This window comes from Macaca fascicularis, chromosome 11, assembly GCF_037993035.2.
Source record: "Macaca fascicularis isolate 582-1 chromosome 11, T2T-MFA8v1.1".
Taxonomy (NCBI): Eukaryota; Metazoa; Chordata; class Mammalia; order Primates; family Cercopithecidae; genus Macaca; species Macaca fascicularis.
Window position 1 is genome coordinate 59,089,003 of NC_088385.1, and position 21,564 is coordinate 59,110,566.

At 48.4% G+C, this 21,564-nt stretch overlaps 1 protein-coding gene across 1 annotated transcript; it reads right to left on the bottom strand.

The window, feature by feature from the left end:
* Window positions 1-6,424: 6,424 nt before the first annotated feature.
* On the bottom strand, window positions 6,425-12,025 carry LOC102120484 (keratin, type II cuticular Hb1). Its single transcript, XM_005570925.5, has 9 exons — window positions 11,587-12,025; window positions 10,595-10,803; window positions 9,741-9,801; window positions 8,887-8,982; window positions 8,508-8,672; window positions 8,120-8,245; window positions 7,626-7,846; window positions 7,304-7,335; window positions 6,425-7,005 (listed from the first exon to the last, which is right to left on the bottom strand). The coding sequence occupies exons 1-9, from the start codon at window positions 11,953-11,955 to the stop codon at window positions 6,767-6,769; spliced, it is 1,518 nt and encodes a 505-aa protein (XP_005570982.3). The 5' UTR covers window positions 11,956-12,025; the 3' UTR covers window positions 6,425-6,766.
* Window positions 12,026-21,564: the final 9,539 nt, after the last annotated feature.

Consider the following 21,564-nt stretch of genomic DNA (forward strand, 5'->3'; position numbering starts at 1 on the left):
CCCTCGGAACTGCCCCCTTCCCTTCTTTCCAGGGACTTTTCTTCAATAAACAGTTGTGCAGTGGTCTGAGCTGCCAGGCGTTTAAACCTGGATTCTCCAGGCCATTCCCAGAGCGCAGACAAACCTGGCTGTGGTGGAGGGGTCAGGGCAAGAACAATACCAGGAAGCAACCTCCTCCCCTCCTGGTGTGCGGGTGTATGTGACTTAAGCGTATGGTGATTCGATATTATAGAACCAGGGTCTTTAGGATGGGGAGCCCGGAGTCCGTGGGGAAAGCGAGAGAAAGGGTTCATTCATGCAGAACGGTCTAGCCGGGGCCCATAGCGTCTGGTCAGCAGAGCTGAGAATTCCATTCTCCATCCGTCCATTCACTCTACACGTACTTACTGAATGGTCTCATAGTGCTTGGTGCAGGGGACAGGATGGTGAGGAAAACACTCTAGGATTCCTGGAGATGAGGTTCTGGGTAGGGAGGTGGGCCATAGATGAGGAAACCGAGCAGAAACAGAAAAGGGTGGGATGGGGATTGGGTCAGTGCCTTCTAGCTCCCTGATGGGGCACTTGAGGACAGGTGGCCCTTGCAGATGGGGGCTGGAGAGATATGAACATATCTCTTGGCTTGGGTGGCCAAAGCCTGAGTTCTGGTTTAACACACAATTGGGCCACCCAGTTCTGTTAATATGATCTGGTGGCGGGCAGGGGAACAACACACAGGGGTGGAAGAAAATGTGGGCTGTGAAATCCGATGGAGGCTCCGGCTGTGTCTCTACTTCAGATCTAGGGTGTAAGTTGGTCCAAGTTTTTACAAGGCATTGAACTTTGGCGGTTGGAAGATAGACCAGTCTGGGGAGTGGGGTGGCTAGATAAAGGCTGGGTTTCTGGGTTCTTTCCCTGCCACACAGGCCCAAGAGAAGCTTCTATACAGTGAGCCCACATTCCTTTCTATTGCATGAAGTTACATCATCAATACAACAATAGTTTCTGCTTTCTATGTGCCTGGGTGGGGCTAAAGTGCGTCATTGGCCAGAGGCCTGGGCTTTACCTTTTAAGGCACTCTAGTGCCAGAGTGTCTGCTGTGTTCTTCTGGGTGCCTGCCCGGAGGACAGGTATCCAAAAAGCCCTCTTCTTGTGTAAACAGAAAAGTCTCATGCAAGAGGAATGGGACTGAAACTTGGCTGGCAGGCTGCCACCCTCCTGAGGGGTAGGAGGCATGGCCCCACTGGGCTCACACATCAGCCCTGGTTGATAAATACTGACCTGCCAACACTCGCAAATGCAAACAAGCTGCCTGAAGATTCTTTCAAGGTTCTTTAGTCCAGCTCTGTGCTCCTTGCATTTTGCTAGGGAATCATGAGATTCTGTGCGATTCAAGGCCAATTTTCTCCAGCTCCTGCTGTGATGATCGTGTCAACAAGGGAACTTCATGGGAATTGTAGGCAGGATCTAGGATGTACATTCTGCAACCTGCGTCATTCAGGACTGGTTGCTCACATTTTCCTTTTTCAAATACCGAATCTGTACTTGCCTGATGTCAATCCAGAAGATCCCCAGGGCTTTGGGGTCAGGTTTGAGTTTCTTCCTGGGCCAGGGCCATGTGGGTCACAAGTGTTTGTGGTTTGGAGACTAATTCCCTGAGAGGCTCCCCTGGCCATGGGCCACATTCTAGCCTGGGGTGGGAGGAAACTGCCCAGTGCATTTATGGAGAGTCATTCTCCAGCCCATTTATAAGCTTTATGAGTTGGGGTGGCTTTTGAAGGGAGGAGGGCTGTCCTTGGTTCGGTCATTGCTTCTCAGCAGAAGGGCACCATAAGGCGTGAGTCCTCTGTTGGCTCTCCACGCCTGCCTCACACTCCGTCGCGCTCAAACATGTCAGATGCTAACTTAGCTGTGGTCATGTCTCTATCTGAGCCCCTGGAGGGCAGTGAAGGTCTCATCCATCCCCAGTGTCTGCCTCAGAGTAGATGTGATGAGGTTGAGGCTGCGTGGTCCTGGTTGGTGTGTCCTGTCCTGAGATGTATCGGGCCCTGTTTTTGACCATTAGCGTGTTGCATTCTGCATAACCCCTTGGAAGTCTCTTGTGGAGTCTAAATGCAGTTCTTCCTGCTGTGATTTCAGCTGCAAGAGATCAACTAGACCAACCTGGAGTAAGGAAGGAAGGGCCTGGATCCTGTTCCCAGTCTTGTTCTTACCTTGACCAAACTCTTACCTGTTTCTGGGCCTCAGTCCTGCCCTCCTCTAGATCTAAATTGTGAAGATTCATTTTTTTCCTTCTTATTTAATTTTAAATTTATTTTTGTAGATATGAAGTCTTGCTCTATCACCCAGGCTAGAGTGCGGTGGCACGATTATAGCTCACTGCGCCTCGACCTCCTGGACTCAAGTGATTCTCAGTAGCTGGGACTACAGTTGCATGCCTCCACACTCTGCTAATTAAAAAAAAATTTCTGTAGAGATGGGGTCTCACCTTGTTGCCCAGGCTGGTCTCAAAATCTTGGCCTCAAGTAATCCTCCTGCCTCAGCCTCCCAAAGTACTGGGATTACAGGTGTGAGCCACTGTGCTTGGCTTTATTTTTCCTTATTTTCTTCCCTACTTAGTCCCTCTGAGCCAAAGATTAGCTGCAAAATAGAATAGTAACTATCAGAGGGTTGTTTGAGAAAAGATACTGCTGCATGTAAAGTGCTTAAAGCATCGGAAGTTATATTAAGTGTAACTATTATTTCACTTACTGGAATTCTTTAGAAGATTTTTGAGCCTCCCGCCCCCTGCTTTTTTTTTTTTTTGAGACAGAGTCTCGCTTTGTTGTCCAGGCTGGAGTGCGGTGGTGCTATCTCGGCTCACTGCAAGCTCCGCCTCCCGGGTTCACACCATTCTCCCGCCTCAGCCTTCCAAATAGCTGAGACTATAGGCACCTGCCACCAAACCTGGCTAATTTTGTTTTTGGATTTTTAGTAGAGACGAGGTTTCACCGCGTTAGCCAGGTCTCAATCTCCTGACCTTGTGATCCGCCCACCTCGGCCTCCCAAAGTGCTGGATTACAGGCGTGAGCCACGGTACCCGGCCAAGTTTTGAGCCCCTTTAAAGAAAGCTTTACAAAGTCTAAGGGTGACTGACCTCCCTCTGCCCCACCTGGAGTGAGAGTGATGGTAGGGCAGGAGGAATAAGTAGGCAAGCCTAGGGGTTAGAGCAAGGGCTCCTTAGCCAGGGGGGACCTCCCTAGTTTGACTCCCAGCAGCATCGCCCATCACTACTCCCACTTTAGCCCCAATCCCCATTGGTGACCCCTACCTCACCAGCACACATGGGTCTACCCATGTACCCACATGCACTCACATCCACATGTACCCACAAATCTCCCCTTTTCAGCACATAGATGCACACATGTTCACATGTATAATCACATATTTAGAAACCCTCACCATCTCTCTCACACACGCGTTTCCACACGGGTAACTGGAATGTGCATGTACCTGAATGCAATCATATTGCTCCACTCACAGTTACCTCTAGGCATTGAGCAACGCAGAATGAATACACAAACAACATGCGCATACACTGCACAGTTGCATGAAACCTGGAATCACCATTTCCCTCTAGCCCCTAATCCTGTCCCACCTCTCCCAAAGAATAACACAGTTGGCTGAGCGCGGTGGCTCACGCCTGTAATCCCAGCACTTTGGGAGGCTGAGGTAGGCGGATCACAAGGTCAGGAGTTTGAGACCAGCCTGGCCAATAAGGTGAAACACCGTCACTACTAAAAATACAAAAATTAGCCAGGTGTGGTGGTGGGCACCTGTAGTCCCAGCTACTTGGGAGGCTGAGGCAGGAGAATCGCTTGAACTTGGGAGGTGGAGGTTGCAGTGAGCTGAGCCCACACCACTGCACTCCACCCTGGGTGACAGGGTAAGACTCTGTCTCACAAAAAAAAGAAGAAAGAAAAAAAGAATAATAGAGCTTTAAATTGGTAAGGGATGTTAGCAGCCACCTAATCCAAGCATTTTCTTTTCTTTTCTTTTCTTTTTTTTTTTTTTGAGATAGTCTCTCTCTTGTTGCCCAGGCTGGAGTGCAATAGTGCCATCTTGGCTCACTGCAACCTCTGTCTCCCGGGTTCAGGCAATTCTCCTGTCTCAGCCTCCCAAGTAGCTGGAATTACAGGCATGCACCACCACGCCTGGCTAATTTTTTGTATTTTCAGTAGAGATGGGGTTTCTTCCTGTTGGTCAGGCCAGTCTCGAACTCCTGACCTCAAGTGATCCACCTCCCAAAGTGCTGGGATTACAGGCATCAGCCACTGACCCCAGCCCCAAACATTTTATTTCACTAGCAGATACACTAAGGCCCAGAGAGGGGAGTTGACTTGCTAAAGGTCACACAGTGAGATGTTCCATTTTCTTCACCATTCTGCACCCGGGGAATTATGTGTTTGATTCCTTCCTGCCTTGCTCCTCTGCCTGAGCCTGTGCAGGAATGGGAACCTAGAGGGAGGTGACGGTGGTAGGGCTGGAGTAGGAAGGGAGGGTCAGAGCTAGAGGTAGGGTGAGGGAGTGAAATACGGCAGGGCACTAAGGCCCAGTTGGGCTGAAGTTGGGAGACGTGAGAAGTCCATCAGGACTGGAGTTGCAGTTGGCTTCTGAACTAGGGAGGGATGGAGCTGGTGCTTGAGTCTCAGGTCTGGACTTCTGACAGGGGCTGCTGCTGCTGCTTCTTGTTTTTTTATTTTTTTGAAACAGGATCTTGCTCTGTCGCCCACGCTGGAGGCAGTGGCTCAAACATGGCTCACTGTGCAGCCTCAACCTCCTGGGCTCAAGCTGTCCTGCTTCAGCCTCCTAGGTAGCTGGGACTATAGGTGCACACCACCTTGCCCAGCTAATGTTTTTATATTTTACAGAGACAAAGTCTCACTATATTGTCCGGGCTGATCTCTAACTCTGGGGCTCAAGCAACCTTTTCACCTTGGCCTCCTAAAGTGTTGGGATTATAGGTGTGAGCCACTGCACCTGGCCTAGGGCCAGCTTCTGAGCTGTGTGATGTCACAGCATAGAGGGCTAGTTGGAATGATTGATCACAAATTCTGGAACTTTCCAGGATTCTGTCCTGCTCAGAATTCCATCAGGGGTGGCTGAGAGACCTTGGTTTGATTCTAGCTTTTACAAGAGATTTTGCTTTTTTTCAGTCCACTCACTTCTGGTCTGTTAATATTCTTAATCATTTCTAGTGTGCAGAAGGGTAGGGGTGGGGGACTCCCATTTCTGCTGCATTTTCTGGGTCTGGAACTGGAAGTGTAGAGATTCACCTTGGCCTAAAGATATATGTTCAGGGAGTCACCTTAGCCCATAGTGGAGCTGAGCTGTCATCTTCCCCTTCCCCTACCTCATCAGTGCCAGGGAATACTTCCATGCATGAAGGAGCTGAATGGCCCTGGTAACCACGGAGATTTCTCTCTGTACTTGCAATCTCTGATCACAGATATAAGTATAATAAGAGGTTGGCCATAAGAGGCCCTGATCCCTAGAGGGACTTCTACTTTACATTCTGCAAAAGAATAGCACTAATGATAAAAAATAGAGTGATAATTTTGTGGAATGCACTATGTAAGCCTTTTACATATATGAAATCCCTTAATCCACTCATCAAATTATGAGGTGGTTGCCCTTTCTGTCATCCTCATTTTAGAGGTGTGGAAGCAGGCACAGAGAGGGTAAATACATTGCCCAGCCCCACTCAACTAGGAAGGACCAGGGCCCAGCTTGGGGCCCAGGCAGTCTGGCTGGAGTCTGTGTCCCCTCTCTATGCCACATCATCTTGCTATGTGCTGTTTTCTGTCTTTGAGGAAATGTATCAGCTATGGCAGGTCTCCAAAACCCCAGAGTGACTCCGTTTAAAAAAAAAGAAAGCCAACGTCAAAGGCTTTTTGAAACTTTAAATCATATTCATGTGTTCACCCCTTAAAGAATTCCAATAAATTACTCAGGCATGAGTCTTCCCCGTCAAAGCAATGGGTGATGTTGCCTCAAGCTTTGAGTGATTGGTGAATCTGATTTTCATGATCCACCAGTCTCCAGATATGCACGAGGTGTTTTCTGGGAGACAGCTGCAGTTTAGTGAAATGAGCCCTAGCGACACACACAGGACTTAAACCCCAGATGAACCACCCAACTAAGTGGGGGACCCTGCCCCAAACACTGAGTGCCTCTGAACTCTAGCTTCTTCATCTACAAGGTGTATCATTAGGGTTGTGTGGATAAAGTTACATCAAATAGGGGTCTAGCACAACTCCTGGCTAAATCTGAACCTTCTGTGAGGCGAGTGATAGAGAACTGTACTGGAGACCCTTGACTTGGGCCTTTCGCTGCTCCATGTGACTTTGGGGACCCTCCCTAACCCCGACCCCTGAGGAGGGTAATAGAGATGCAGACAAGACCCAGGTTGGCTACATTAATTTATTGAAACACAGATCAAGGGCAGAGGAAGAAGGGGAGAGGCAGGAAGGCAGTGGCCATGGGCAAGGTTCTGGTCCTGGCCCTTCCTGCTCCTGAGGCCCCTTCCTGTGGCTGCCAGGGGACTTCTTTCTAGGGTAGCCTTTCCCATTGTGGGGTGGCAGAGCCCAGAAGTAGGGGATCACACAGAGAAATGCGAAGCCAGGAGTGGGAGGGGTCTTTCAAAGTGCAGGAGAAGTAGCTGAGCACTTGTTCCAGGCGCCTGGACTGGATGGGCCGAGCAAGGCAGGGCAGGAAAGATGTCTGGGGCCTGGGACTTGAGTTGGGGTGCCTAACATTTCCGGCAGCTGCTGCCGCAAGACCCCACACCCAAGGAACTGATACCACAGGAGCCCACGCCGCAGGAACCCACTCCGCAGGTGGTGTTCAACTGGCCACAGGGCGCACACAAGCCGGTGCTCACCGCCACGTTCCCGTTGCACGGAGCGCTGCAGACACTGCCAGTCACTGGCCGGGAGCCTGACACGCAGAGGTCCCCGCACACGACCCCACCCCGGGAGCTGCTGACACCTGTGAACCCCAAAGGCTGAATCAAAATTCTGGAGGGCAAGCCATCCTGCCTCCCTGACCACCGCCCCTGCCTAAGACCTGAGCTCTGGTATGAAAAATCAGAAGCATCTTTAGTGCACAATTGTAGGTCCATCTAGTCCAAGAGATTAGGTCTTTCGGGTGTCTGACCCCAAATCCCTCCTGTTGTGATGCCAGCCCACTCTTTTACATTCAATCTCGGTGACACTCCTTTTTTCCAAACTCTGCCCTCCATCACAGGGAGGTAGTAAATCTGTCCACACCGGACCCCAATACTCACAGACATTCACAGCCCCAACGCCTTCACATAGCCTGAGGGCAAAAGAGAAAAAGCAACATTAGTAACTGCCCCAGAGTGGCTGAAAAAGCTCCCTAGGTCATAGGGTAGTGTCCACAATTGGTCGATTAAGAACAGAGTCTGAGGGAAAACCTTGTCTCAGACAAACTCACACACCAGCCCTCCCCACACCGGAAGTGAATAATAATAATTTTTTTTCTTTTTTTTTTCCCCAGAGCCCTGGCCCTTGCTCAGCCAAGACCAAGGGTAGGCTTGTGCCAGGGATGGGGAAGGGTGGCTCTGGGCCAGGCTTGGTTGGGCCCACCTCTGCTCCTCGCCCTCCAGCAGGCGCCTGTAGGTGGCGATCTCAATGTCCAGGCCCAGCTTGGAGTTCATCACCTCCTGGTACTCCCTGATCAGGCAGGCCATGTCCTGCTTGGCCTTCTGCAGGGCGCCCTCCAGCTCCACCAGCTTGCAGCGGGCATCGCTGAGGGCTGCCTCACCCTGCTGCTCAGACTGGGCCACCGCGGCCTCCAGCTTGGAGTTCTGAAGACAACAGAGAGAACAAGGTAGATCAGAATCTCTGGGTCTCTCTGATGCTTACCTGGATGAGACCATGCTCCCCACCAACCTGGGAGCACCCCAGAGCATAGCCTCTCGCCTTCATCACCTGGGACTCACTGAGAGACCACAACCAGGGACTCTACATGGACAAAGGGGCTGGAGAATGAATGCTGAGATCCAGATGGGGCACACATAGGCTGTGTGACAATGGTTAGGCCCTCGGTCTCTCTGACCTTGGGCACAGATGCCCCATACCTGGCACTTGGCGTTCTCCACCTCGGCCGTCAGCCTCTGGATCATGCGGTTCAGCTCGTTGATCTCCTCCTTGGTGCGGCGCAGGGTCTCCCCATGCCTAATCACCGTGGCCTTCATCTCCTCACACTGGGGGAAGTAGAGATGCTCATGAGGCTCAGGGTGGGACTTCCCATCCATTCAGGGCACCACGGATGATTATGCAGGTTGTACAGTGCTCAGCCTGTGCAACCACACATGGCAGTCCTGCCCTGCCACCCTAACCTCAGAGTGGCAGCCATCTCTTCTCATCCCCAGGGACCAGCATCCCCAGTAAAGGAAACCTATTTAATAGATACCTCACATCCCTCCCACTGCCATGTCTAGCAGGCAGGTGTCCTGTGCCACTCACCTTGCTGCGGTACCAGGACTCGGCCTCGGCCCGGCTGCGGGTGACAATGTCGTCGTACTGTGCCTTGATCTCGGCAACGATGCAGTCCATGTTCAGGTCCCGGCTGTTGTCCAGCTTGACAACCACAGAGGTGTCTGAGATGTGGGACTGGAGAACGCGGATCTCCTGCAGGAGGTGGGGGCCGTGACTTTAGTTGAGAACACAGCCCCACCCACCATGTCCTGACTCCACCTTCTCAGGCTTTCTCTGGTCCCCAGCCCTGCCCCTTCACACAGCCTCAGGGACTGCAACCTCTACCCACATCCTGTCCAATACTCCCACCCCCCCAACTCTCCTCTCTGCTGGCCGCCAGGTCTCTGCCTGGCCCCTGGGCCCGCACCTCCTCATACAGCCGCCTCAGGAAGTCGATCTCCTGGATCAGGGCCTCCACGTTGGCCTCCAGGTCTGACTTGCGGAGGTAGGCGCAGTCCACATCCTGGAAAGGTGGGGAGTGTTAGAGCTCAGAGGACCCTGGTAATCTAGCCCCCAGACTCGTCTCTCTGCCCATCCATTCCATGCAGCCAGGGGAAAGCAGTACCCAGTGTCCCATTCCCATGCCTCTGCTTCCCTTCTGCCCTTCCTGGGATGAGCTGGCATCCTCTGCCCCTCTGAGGATAAATCCTGTTTGCTTTGGGCATGACTCACCAGCCTTTCACCCCTCCTTGCCCTCCTGTCTCTCCCTTCTCCCCTCTCCTGCTCCAGGAAGCCTGCCCAGACTGACCCCCCTGCTCTCACACCTGACCCTTTCCTGTCCTTCAGTAGTGCTCCAAGAGCCCAGTTCCTGCTGCTGATTCTGCTCCATCCTCCCTTAGACCCTGGGATTGTATCTGTGCCTCAAGGTCCGACTCCCCAAAATGCTAGACAGACTGCACTGTCTCTCAGCAGAGACACTGTATCTGCTATGGCTCCAGGGGACTCAGCAACAGACCACAACCTCTGGAGCAGAGCAGGACACACAGAGGACAGTGCAGGGACCCCCTCACCCAAGGCAGGTGCTGATAGATGTTCCAAGGTCATTGCCCTATTTCAAGACCCTGGATGCTCCATCTAATGACCTGCACCTGGGCAGTCCTATCCTGCTGTGGAAAGGTCACTGTGCTCCACACTGAGGTTGAGACCCCCTGTGTGTCCCCAGGAAGAGCCTGTCATTCTGAGATCCCACAGATCTGTGCTTCTCAATCCTGTGTCACTTGCCTTCTTCAGAGCCACAAACTCGTTCTCAGCTGTTGCTCTCAGAGAAACCTCCTCCTCATACCTGAGGCAGAGCAGAGGGCAGAGAGGGGAGGTCAGGGCAAGGCAGATCTCTGCAGAGCCCCCATCACATCACACTTCATCACAGCCACGGGGACAGTACTAGAAACACCCCCACACAGCCCGGGCCTGGCAGACTAGCTGAGTGCTTTCCGGTTGGATGTGGGATGTGTCTGGGATTCTCTCTCCACTTCGAACTGGGGAGGAAGAGGGCTCACCTGGTACCTCCCAGTCCTGTTCCCAAAGGGTCTCTGAGGTCCCCCAGGAGGCAAATAGGACTCAGCCCCCAACCCCATTCCGGGAGTAAACAGCATATCCTCCCGGGGCCTGTAGCCCCAACCTCCCTTCACTGGTGTGAATCCCAGCTCAGGTGCTGGACCTGCAGACCCTCGGAGCTTAGAACCCAAGGCAGTGGGAACACCCAGAGCCCCAGACCTGTCACTCGTGAGAGACCCTGGGCTCACATCTGACAGGTGCTACAGGTATCGGGGCTGAGGGTCAGGAGAGAAGCAGAACCCTGCAGAGGCTTCCTCCCCACCGAGCGCAGGGGAGAGCTGCTGGGTGATGTGGCTCAGGGAAGAGAAGGCTGAAGTGGGATAGAGACAGGTAGTGGGAGTCACAGCCCTCCTCTTACACAGGTGTCTGGGCAAAGATTCCACAAATGAAAAGACTCGGCCACCCTCGGTCATCCTAGCGGTCATGGCCACTCACCCTACCCAGGAGTTCTTATTGTCTAATCCAGTGTATTTAACCTAAACCCCATTCCTGTGCCCAGCATCCCTCCTGCTGTCACTCACTTCTTCTTGTAGCCCTCCAGCACCTCCTGCACGTGGTTGAGCTCTGAGGCCAGCCTCCCACTGTCAGCCTCCACGCACTCGGCCTCCCGCCGCAGAGTCTCGATGTAGCCCTCGAACAGGGGCTCCAGGTTGCTCTGGCAGCACTCGCGGTTCTGGAAGAACTGCAGCTTTGTCTCCAGCAGCTTGTTCTGCTGCTCCAGGAAGCGCACCTGCCATTCAGGGTGGGAAGGAGGGGCAGATGGTTTCTGGTGCCCCCAAAGACAGCTCTGGGGACCTGGTGGAGGAGGGATACTTTAAAGGAAATCCCCAAATCTGGAGCTTATCTGCAATTGAGTAGAGGTGGGCAGTGGGAGACAGAGTTTCTGGATTTCCTGGTCATGATCTGTGCCTAGATTTCCCACTCAGAAATGGAGCAAGGGCTGGGTGGTGTCAGTGCCTGACCCCAAGCAGATGAACACAGTGGAGGCTCAGCTCCTCACTCTGAAGCCAGGTGAGGCAGCATCCCTCACAGGCAGAGTACCCAGGTTTGGACCTCAGATGGGATTTCTGGGGATGGTGCCAAGAAGAGGGTGTCTAAATTGAATCACCATCTGGAAGGGAGCTCAGCTGTCCCAGCTCTTCCCCTATGTCATCTGGAAGTCAGTGCACCCTACTTTCTCACCCTGGGGCTGCCCAAACCCCTCTGAGTTCAGCAGCAGCGGTCACATGTCCCCCACCCCCAAATCCCTGATGTCTAGCTTGTGTCCCAGAGCAGCCCGGCCACACTTTTCCTCCACAAGCTCCCCCTATCTGAACTGTCAGCTGAGTCTACATCTTGAGTGTCTGTGTGTGTCTCTGTGTGTGTGTGTCTGTCTGTGTGTCTGTGTGCCTCTCCCATCAGACTGGGATCTCAGACAGTCAGAGGTCTTTCTGTCTCTGACTCCATCCTCAGTGCCCAGCCCTGGCTGTGTAGGTGGTGGGAGTTCAGGAAGGGTGTGATCCAGGACACCCACCTTGTCGATGAAGGCCGCGAACCTGCTGTTGAGGGATTTGATCTGCTCCTTCTCCTCCTGCTTCACACACTGCGCGTTGGGGTCGATCTCCAGGTTGAGGGGCGTGAGGAGGCTCTCGTTGACGGACACGGTGGTGATGCATGGGGGGCTGGGCCCGCACACGCCCCCAGAGCGGTAGCCGAAGCTGCGTCCGCAGGAGCCGGCCCTATAGCCTCCGCACACGCTGTGGCTGCCAAAGCCCCCGGAGAGGCCGCGGTAGCAGGAGATGCCACGGTAGGGGGCGGCGGTGATGCAGCAGCGGCCAGGCCGGGGCCCGCAGGCGGAGATGCAGCTGAAGGCGCGGCCACCAAATCCTGATCCGCAGGTCATGGTGCTCCTGGATGTTTGAGTTGCAGAGGACAGGATAGGGTACCTGGAGTCCTGATGGAAACTCCAATGTGCTCCTCAGGGCACCGCAGCCCTATTTATGCGCAGATTCTGAAGGGGCTTGGCTGTGAAGATGGTGTTGGGGCAATTTGTGCTTTATGGGCTTGGGTGGTTAGCCAGGTCCAACGCCTCTCTAGACTGTGCTTTAATGGTGGAGTGGCCTGCACCCTCCTCTTTGTAAGGATGTCAGCCTTGGGCTCTAGGGGGAGTCAGCATGTTTCATCTTCAAAGTGTCTTGCCAGCAGGGCACTCCTTCATCTGTAGGTATTGTGGAGGGAAGGGGAAGGCAGAGGAGAGGAAGAGAAGGAGGAGCAGGGCCTGGGGAGGGGAGGAGAAGGGAGGCCAGGTGCTGGGAGAAACTGGGAGGAGGAGATCTGTGTGTTAAGTGTGATGTGGGGAGAGGGATTTCAGGAAAGGCTGAGGCATTCATAAATACCCTCCCTTATTTCCATCCCAGCTGTGGCTCAAGTGCTCCTGAGACACAAATCTGGATATCCCCGTCTCCAGATTTTTCAGTTGGCAGCTGAAAACCATCTCACTTTCCTACCATGGGAACAATCAGCAGATTTTGAAATATTTGTCTTTTATCTTTCTTATGATGAGAACTTTGAAACATTGAGAAAAATTGGAATAATACAACATGCATGTATTGATGCTCCACCTGGTTACCCCGATTCAACAGTTAACATTATACCGTATTTGCTTTCGCAGTTGCCCAATTATCTGAGTGGCAGAAAGCATGGCATGTAACCCTTAAATACATTAGTAGGAATTTCTTAAGAATAAGGAGAGTACTATTTTCTTATGCAGGAAAACTAACAATAATTCCAAAGCACAAAAAAATAGAAGAGAGTAGGGCTCAGGGTATTTGTGCAAAACATTCAGAGTGTGGCCTTGTGACAGGACAAATGTGGGAGGTCACAGATGGTGTTCAGAGCTATCTGAACTTACTATTCATCTCAGATTTAATTTTCCTAACTGTCCTAAGAATTTTAAAACTAGATTTTACATACTTTAATTTGTGGCTCTTGCCCTTGTATTTTCTATAAACTGGAAATTAAATCTTGAGCTGGGATGTCCAATTTGGTAGACAACAGGCAGATGTGGCTACTTTAAGTTAGTAAAAATTAAATAAGTTAAAAATCTAGTATTCAGTTGCACAATCCACATTTTGAGACCTCAGCATCTACCTGTAAGTGGTGCCTACCTTATTAGACAGTGCAAATAAAGAACACTTCTTTATTATTTATTTTTATTTGATTTATTATTTATTTTCACATAAAATTCTGTTGGACAGCACTGGGCTAGAGGCTCGATTAGGTTTAAATTAAACATTGTTGGGTAGAATACCTCATAAAAGATGCTGTATAACTCTTAGTATGTCACCCTAGGAAGCACGAAATATCGGATTGGTGATGCTAAATTGAATCACAGCTGGACGCAGTGGCTCACACCTGTCATCCCAGCACTTTGGGAGGCCAAGGCGAGTGGATTACCTGAGGTCAAGAGTTCAAGACCAGCCGCAGTGGAGGAATTTAAGACCAGAGATGGTGAAATCCCATCTCTACTACAAATACAAAAATTAGCTCAGTATGGTGGGATGTGCTTGTATTCCCAGCTACTCGGAAGGCTGAGGCAGGAGAATCTCTTGAACCCGGGAGATGGAGGTTGGATCACTTGAGTACATTTCCCCCTGTATTTGGAAAAACTGTGTAGAGAATTAGAATTAGAAAGAACTGTGTAGAGAAACATAGATCCTGGTTTGATAAGAATATGTTTCTTTTCAATTGATCACCTACTATGTGATCATCATTATATATCATAAATGATCTCTAATTCTCACATCAATCATATGAAGTATGTACCATTATCCCCATTTTACAGATGAGGAAACCAAGGGTCAGGGCGGTTAAATAACTTGCCCAAAGTCTCCCAGCTGGTAAGTGACAGAGCCAGGAGTTGCAATGCCTTCTTACCTATAAGCTGTGACAACCCCTCGACTTCCTAATCCTTGGATAAGTTCAAGAGGGTAGTGAAAGTTGTTTACAGGGGAATATCTGTGAATTTAGGGTGTGGGAGAATCTATCTAAGGAAGACAGGCAGAGTCAGAGTGGGTTGGGATGGTTAGAACCATGAGGGGCCCTTTAGGGACATGTGGCACATGGCGATGTGAGGCTATTTAGGGGCTGGGAAGGAGTATGAGTTAGATGTGCAGCACTCTATGGCTAAGAATTGAAGGACGGGATGGAAAACATCAGTTTTAGTTATTTGCATACCTCTGGTATATGACAATACTTTGATAGATTGTACTATGTTCTACTTACCCAATGAACCACCCCCACTCCAATAGAACAGGTCCTAGAAAAATTAGCTCATAAAGTACAGAGGTTTGCATTAAATTGAGGAGAAGAAAAGGGAAGTGAAATGACCTGGCATGTAGCCCCCTGGAGCTGCTGTGCTTCAAGGGCAAAGGCAGAAAGAATAGCCTTAGGGAAAGAGAACAGGTAGGATTGATGGGAAAAGAGAGGAGAAGAAAAAAATAGAAGAGAGTAGGGCTCAGGGTATTTGTGCAAAACATTCAGAGTGTGGCCTTGTGACAGGACAAATGTGGGAGGTCACAGATGGTGTTGAGCTATCTGGTCACCCCAGAGAAGAGTATGGCACTGCTATTCCTTTGTGAGTTCAGGGCAGCTGGGCTAGCACTTCTGAAGCTCTTTGTACCCTCATCTGCAATTCTGGGCACTGCCCACAATTGCGCAGTGATGTCCCCAGCAAACCAGCGGTTGGATGTCCTGAGCAGCACTATGAGTCAAAGTACATCTCATCCACACTTCACCTTTTCTACCAGTATAACTCCTTATAAAAACAGCATGTATAAACACAAGCTAATTACTAATGGCTGGTCCTTACTAAGCAATTTTAAAGATGTAAGAAGCAATTTAAAACAAGGTATGAAAAATTCAAACGTTGACACCATTTCATTGAACTTCAGGAATTAATTGCTGCTAATTTTTGAAGACCTAAAAAGACATTCAACTTGTTTTCTTCAGAGAAAAAAAACCTTGTCATGGGGAAGGGAGGAGGGGAGGGAAGATGGCAGAGAGGAGGGGAGGGAAGATGGCAGAGAGGAGGGGAGGGAAGATGGCAGAATCTCCACTCTATGGTCTTGGCTCTGGCAAGGTAAAGAGGAAAGATTTTAACTTTATGGAGGTAACAATTATTTTTATTGTGAAATATTTCAACACAAAAGAATGTATAGGTGGTTAGATCTGTACCAATACCTACCACTTACAGGAAAAAATAGAACATGTGTGTATTTCAGGAGCTTCCTATGTACCTCGTTCTGATTGTACCCTACTCCTTCCTGGCCTAGGGTGACTCTTCTCCTGCATTCTGTGTTTAATTATTCCCTTGCTTTTCTTACAGTTTTAAAACCAATGTACCCATCTTGTAATGACATATTGTTTCTTCTTCCAGCCTTTGAACTTCACATAAATGGACTCATGTTGTATGGATCCTTGTGCACCTGGTTTCTTCCATTAAATGCTGCTTCCTGTAGCTGTTCTGTGATCATTTTCACTGTGGATTTCACTCATTGCATGGCTATACCACAGTTTATTTGCCTTTCTACCTCAATAACTGCACGGTTGTTTTCAGAGTTCTGTAGATCGAGCAGAGCTGCTATGAACATCCCTTCTCATGTCTTCTGGTATATTTGTGCAAGAGTTTTTCTGGGGTATGTGGCTTTTTTTTTTTTAAAAGTTATGTAAGTAGTAGGTGTTTCATGTAGAAAACTATTTTATGACTATTCTTCCAAACTTAATAATAACATCTTTTGATGTTCATCTTACACCATGCTAGATACTATTTTAAGAGTCCAACATGCATTAACTCATTTAATTTTTACAGTTACCCTTTGAGGTTGGTGTTATTATTCTCATTTTATAGATGAGGACACTGAGGTCTAGGGAGGTTAAGGCTCAGGTTGTGTGTTAGTAGAAGAGCTTGCACCCAGAGCCTGTGTGTCTGATCCCAAAGGAAGGGATGCATTTGTCCCATTGCGCTCCCTTCTGTACTCCATCAACCATCAGTAATAAGTATCACACAGTAGCTGGTGTTTGTACATAACATACAAACACAAATACTCATCTTGCCCCATGCCCTCTGCAGGGCCATGGAGGTTGCTCTCAGGGTTCAGGGCCAGAGGGTATAGGAGAGCTCACCCTTGTTCTTGGCGAGCTTCCAGTATTAAGAGAAAAGCTGGACACATACCCAGATCATGAAAAAAAATGCAAACCCTGCAACACATCAATATGTACAAAAGTTTTCTTTGTGGATATGTTCCAAGGGCTTGGCACATAGTAGGTGCTCAATAAATATTTGTTGAATGAATGAAAAGAATACCAGCTGCATATTAAGTGCTAAGTAATGGAGCCATCAAAGCTTGGTGGTTTATTGTGCAAAGCTATGTGGTAGGATAGGGTGGGGACACAAGAAGCAGATGATGTGGTCATTCCTGGGGGTGGGGGTGGAGAGAGGTGACCTTCCTTGCTGGGGCCTGAAGGAACAATGAAGTGAGTGAGATGTGTCCTTAACCCAAGCAAAGTCCTTGGCTTGGGTTATAAGGGGGTGGTAGGGAAAGTCAGTCAATGAGAGCAAGGATCTTTTTTTTTTTTTTTTTTTTTTTTTTTTTTTTTTTTTTTTGAGACGGAGTCTCACGCTGTTGCCCAGGCTGGAGTGCAGTGGCGCGATCTCCGCTCACTGCAAGCTCCGCCTCCCGGGTTCCCGCCATTCTCCTGCCTCAGCCTCCTGAGTAGCTGGGACTACAGGCGCCCACCACCGCGCCCGGCTAATTTTTTGTATTTTTAGTAGAGACGGGGTTTCACTGTGGTCTCGATCTCCTGACCTTGTGATCCGCCCGTCTCGGCCTCCCAAAGTGCTGGGATTACAGGCTTGAGCCACCGCGCCCGGCCAGAGAGCAAGGATCTTGAAGGCCTTGGGGCAGACTAGAGACCAGAGGCCAGATTGGAGAAGGAAAGAGAAAAGTGAATCAAAGAAGATTTCCAGGAAAAGAGGCAGAAATAAATACTTGGTCTTAGACTATTATTCTCAAGGGCAACTTAGAAGAAGAGAAGGAGAGTGCTGCATGGGTGGAGAAGAAAATGAGGGAGAGATCTTGGGAGATAGTCAGGAAGAGGGGGAAACTGGAGGACAGTGGAGGAAAAGTGGGAGAAGATCTGGGGAGTATGGTGGAGGGGTCACTCCAGGGATGAAAGAGCAGAGGAGGAGGTGGATGGGGGAAGCAGCACAGCACCAAGGGGAAGTGTGTGTAGACCCACTGGAAGAGGTAGGCACCATAGCTCCAGATTTATAGTAATGAACCCTCACAGGGCAGGGACATGGGGTGAGGGAGGTGCAGGTACTCAGCTGGTTAGTGGGATGAACGTCACCAGGATGGAGCTTTTGAGTCAGGCTCCAGCCCCACCCAGGCATCCCACAGAGGCCTTCTGGCCCTTTTCCAGTGGGACTCCTCTCTGGTGAGTTCTGATGTATAATTGGCCAGTGTCCTGGGCTCTCTTGGCTGAGAAGGCAGGGCTCTGACTTGGGCCTCTCCCCAATTACCCACCCAACTGGCCTGGGTCAACTCCATTATCAACATCTCAACAGCCCAGGTGTTGTATAAGCAGTCTCCCCACTACCCCTCAACTTCCTTCACTGGACCCTGGCCTGCATCTGCTTTCTATGAGTAGAAAGCATGAGCCAGCTGCAAGGTTAGTAAGGGCATGGCCCTCTGGACACCTGTAAACCCGGCATGCAGATGCTCTAGATGTCAAAGGCTGCCTTCCAGCCCACAGCTGTGTAGCAGAGTCTCAGGGATGACACTGTCCCTGCTTTTGAGGGCTGTGCCTCAACTGGCTTTCTCCCTCTGTCTCCACTGTCACAGCATCTCAAGATCCTCTCCACTCCTGCAAGGGCCCACAGGATCACCTGTTGTCCACCCACTAGCCCTGTCTCATTGTCTCTCACTGTCTGAAATGCCTCCATGCACATCTTCTCATCAACACTGTCCTGTCCGCCTTTTGCCTAAAGCTTGTCCTCACCCTCTCCAGGGAGCCTTTCTTGCCTTTCCCATCAGATTAGCTGCAATTGCACATTGTCCTAGAAAAGGACACTGTCAGCAGTCATTGCATTCCTCAGCATCTGACAGTATGTCTGAAAAATAACCCTCTTTAGACTTCTGGCCTTTCTCATGAATTTGAATATGCTCTACCAGACTGGGAGCTCCAGAACCCATGTCTCCTTCCTCCTCTTAGTGCCTCCTTCCCTCCAAAATTAAGACAGGATTGAGCATAGAGCTAGGAAATATCAGTCACAAAATCCCTGAGTTCCCCAGCTGGAAAATTTTATCTACTCTAAGCGGTCAACTATCTTGAGGAGTCTGCCTTATAATACCCTCCAGGGAGCAGAATGAACTGAAGGGAGCACTGAACAAGAACTTCCTAATGTTAAAATCACCTAATTTGCCCATTCTTTACAGGTGCCCCTTGAAATAAAGTTCCACTTGGGCTAAGAGACTCTGATCTCCAGATCTGAAGGTCTTTTGTTCACCTTATCTCCACAAAAATGGTGGCCACTGCAGAATAAGAAGTGTCTTTCTTTTACATAAAGCCTCCCTAAATGGAAGAGATAATGCAAGCTCCTTTAGAAAACAATGACTACTTGTCTCCTTCTGGGAAGTTCTTCCTCAACGCCAACTTCCATTTGTCCATCTGCAAAGAAAGCTTGCCTTCTCTTGTTCTCATTGGAGCACCATTGTACTTGGATGAATTATCAAGGTCGTATCTCCCAACCTCAACCCCATGAAATCCTCTGGCTACTGACCAATAAGGAGGTTTTAGGATCAGGCAAAAATAAAGATGAGTGAGTGTGCCATCATTTGATTTGTGACTGAGGATTTCTAATGGTCTGTTAAGTCCAAATAATAAATACACACTTATGAATTATTCACAGATTCAGAATTTTCAGATTATCCAAGCTTCTCTTCTCATCCAGTAGTATGGTTGCCCAAGGATTGGTGATGTGTTCCTTTGCAAAGAGAAGAGATTCTCATTGGACCTTCTCTGAGGCAATCAGGCTGGAGCAGAGATGGAAGGAGGGGCATTTGTTTTGGTGTTCTTTTCGAGGACAAAAGGAGTAACCATGGCCAAAGGTCTAAGATCCTCTGCCCCTTGGACTGGCTCCCATTGTAGAATACAGTAGATAACATTTATTGAGCATTTTCTATGTGCTGTTAAACATTGTCCATGCATTATTTCATTTAATCCTTCTACAAGTTCTTTAAGATAGGCAGAGTTAATGGAAACTGGACACAGATGGCTTAGGCATGTGGGTGAGTATATCCCATCAATGCTGCAGATATGTCAGCAGCAGCAGCAACAACAACAACAACTAATATGATTACACACTTAGAGTGTGCCAGGCTTAGTTCTAAGTGATTTACATGGATTAACTCTTTTAATCTTTACAACAACTTTATGAGGTGGGCACTATTATTTCCTTCATTTTAGAAACCATGAAATGAGGTACATGGAGGTTTAGTAATTGCCTGAGTTTACACAGCTAGAGAATGGCAGAGCTAGAATTCGAAACAAGGCAGTTTAGAATCTGAGTCTGTGTGCTTAACTAATATGCCATGTATTCAAACTTTTTATTTATTTATTTTTATGTTTTCTTTTTATGGGTACATAATAGTTATACATATATATGGGCTACATAAGATATTTTGAGATAAGCATAAAATGTGTACTGATCAAATCAGAGTACTTGGAATATCCATCACCTCAAACATTTATTATTTCTTTGTGTTGGGAACGTTCCAAACCTACTCCTTTAGTTATTTTGAAATACACGATAAATGATTATAGTCATTCTATTGTGCTACTGAACACTAAATCTCATTTCTGTTATCTAACTTATTTTTGTATTCATTTACTAACACCTCTTTATCTTCCCCTCCCAATTACCCCTCCCAGCCTCTGGTAACCATCATTCTACTCTCTCTCTGATGAGATCAATTTTTTTAGCTCTCACATATGTGTAAGAACATCTGAAATTTGTCTTTCTGTGCCTGAATTATTTTCCCTAACATAATTTCCTCCAGTTCCATCCATGTTGTTGCACATGGCAGGATTTCATTCCTTTTTATGGTTGAATAATATTCCATAGTGTATCTGTAACATATTTTCTTTATTCATCCATTGATGGACACTGAGCTTGATTCCAAATCTTGGCTATAATGAATAGCACTGCAATAAACATGGGAGTGCAGATATCTCTTTGATATATGAATTTTCTTTCTTTTGGAAGTATACCTAGTAGTGGGATTGCTGGATCATCTGGTGGTTCTATTTTTAGCTTTTGGAGGACCCTCCATACTGTTTTCCTTAGTGACTGTGGTAATTTACATCCCACCAGCAGCGTACAAGTGTTCCCCTTTCTCCACATCCTTGCCAGCATCCTTTTTTTTTCTTTTTTGATAAAAGCCATTTTAACTGGGTTAAGATGGTAATCTTATTGTGGTATTGATTTGTATTTCTTCGATGATATGTTGAGCATTTTTAACATACCTGTTGGCCATGTATATTCTTCTTTTGAGAAATGTCTATTCAGATCTTTTGCCCATTTTAAAATCAGATTATTTGGTTTACTTGCTATTGAGTTGTTTGAGTTCCTCATATGTTGCAGCTACTAATTCCTTGTCAGTTGAATAGTTTGCAAATATTTCTTCCATTCTGTAGGTCATTTTCTCACCTTGTCGATTGTTTCCTTTGGTGTGCAGACGTTCTTTTAGCTCTATGTGATACCATTTGTTCATTTTTTGCTTTGGTTGCCTTTGCTTTTGAGGTCTCAATCAAGAAATCTTTGTCCAGGTCAATGTCTTAAGCATTTCCTCAATGTTTTCTTCTAGTAGTCTCAGTTTCATAGTCTCAGGTCTTACATTTAAGTCTTTAATCCATTTTAATTTGGTTTTTGTATACAATGAGAAATGGATATTTCAACTTTTCAGCTGCAACTATAGTAAGAAATAATTTTACATAGTGACTGGGTATGCACATACATATACATATGCCATACAACTGAAATAAAAAGGGCATGTAACAAGTTATTCTCGTGACATATGGTGCAATTTACTATTTTCTGGTCTACTCTGCTCTATTTGATTTTCTCATAATCCATTTCATTAAAATAAAATTCTGGTTGGTTCAATTAGTGGGTCAGAACATGAATTCTGAATAAACACTGCCCCTGAGCCCACTGCCTCCTAATGATTGTAATGAAGCCCTTCTGCTCTGTGCTCTGGAGTCTGCTGAGCTTGTACACATCTCTGTAACTCTAAGGCAGTAGTAGGAGGGAAAGCCTTAACCTATTTCCCAGGAGAGTCAAGTGCCTTCCCCCAGATTACACTGGGATACTCAGGGCAGAGTCTTGGTTCCTACCCAGCCCTCGTGAGTTCAAGACCCACACTACTTATACTAGATGGATGGCACACAC

Coding starts and splice junctions, on each gene's coding strand:
- LOC102120484 (XM_005570925.5), bottom strand. CDS start 11,955: ATGACCTGCGGATCAGGATTTGGTGGCCGCGCCTTCAGCTGCATCTCC. Junction 10,804..11,586: donor TCGCGGCCTTCATCGACAAG/GTGGGTGTCCTG, acceptor CCTGAATGGCAG/GTGCGCTTCCTGGAGCAGCA. Junction 8,983..9,740: donor AGTTTGTGGCTCTGAAGAAG/GCAAGTGACACA, acceptor CCACCTTTCCAG/GATGTGGACTGCGCCTACCT.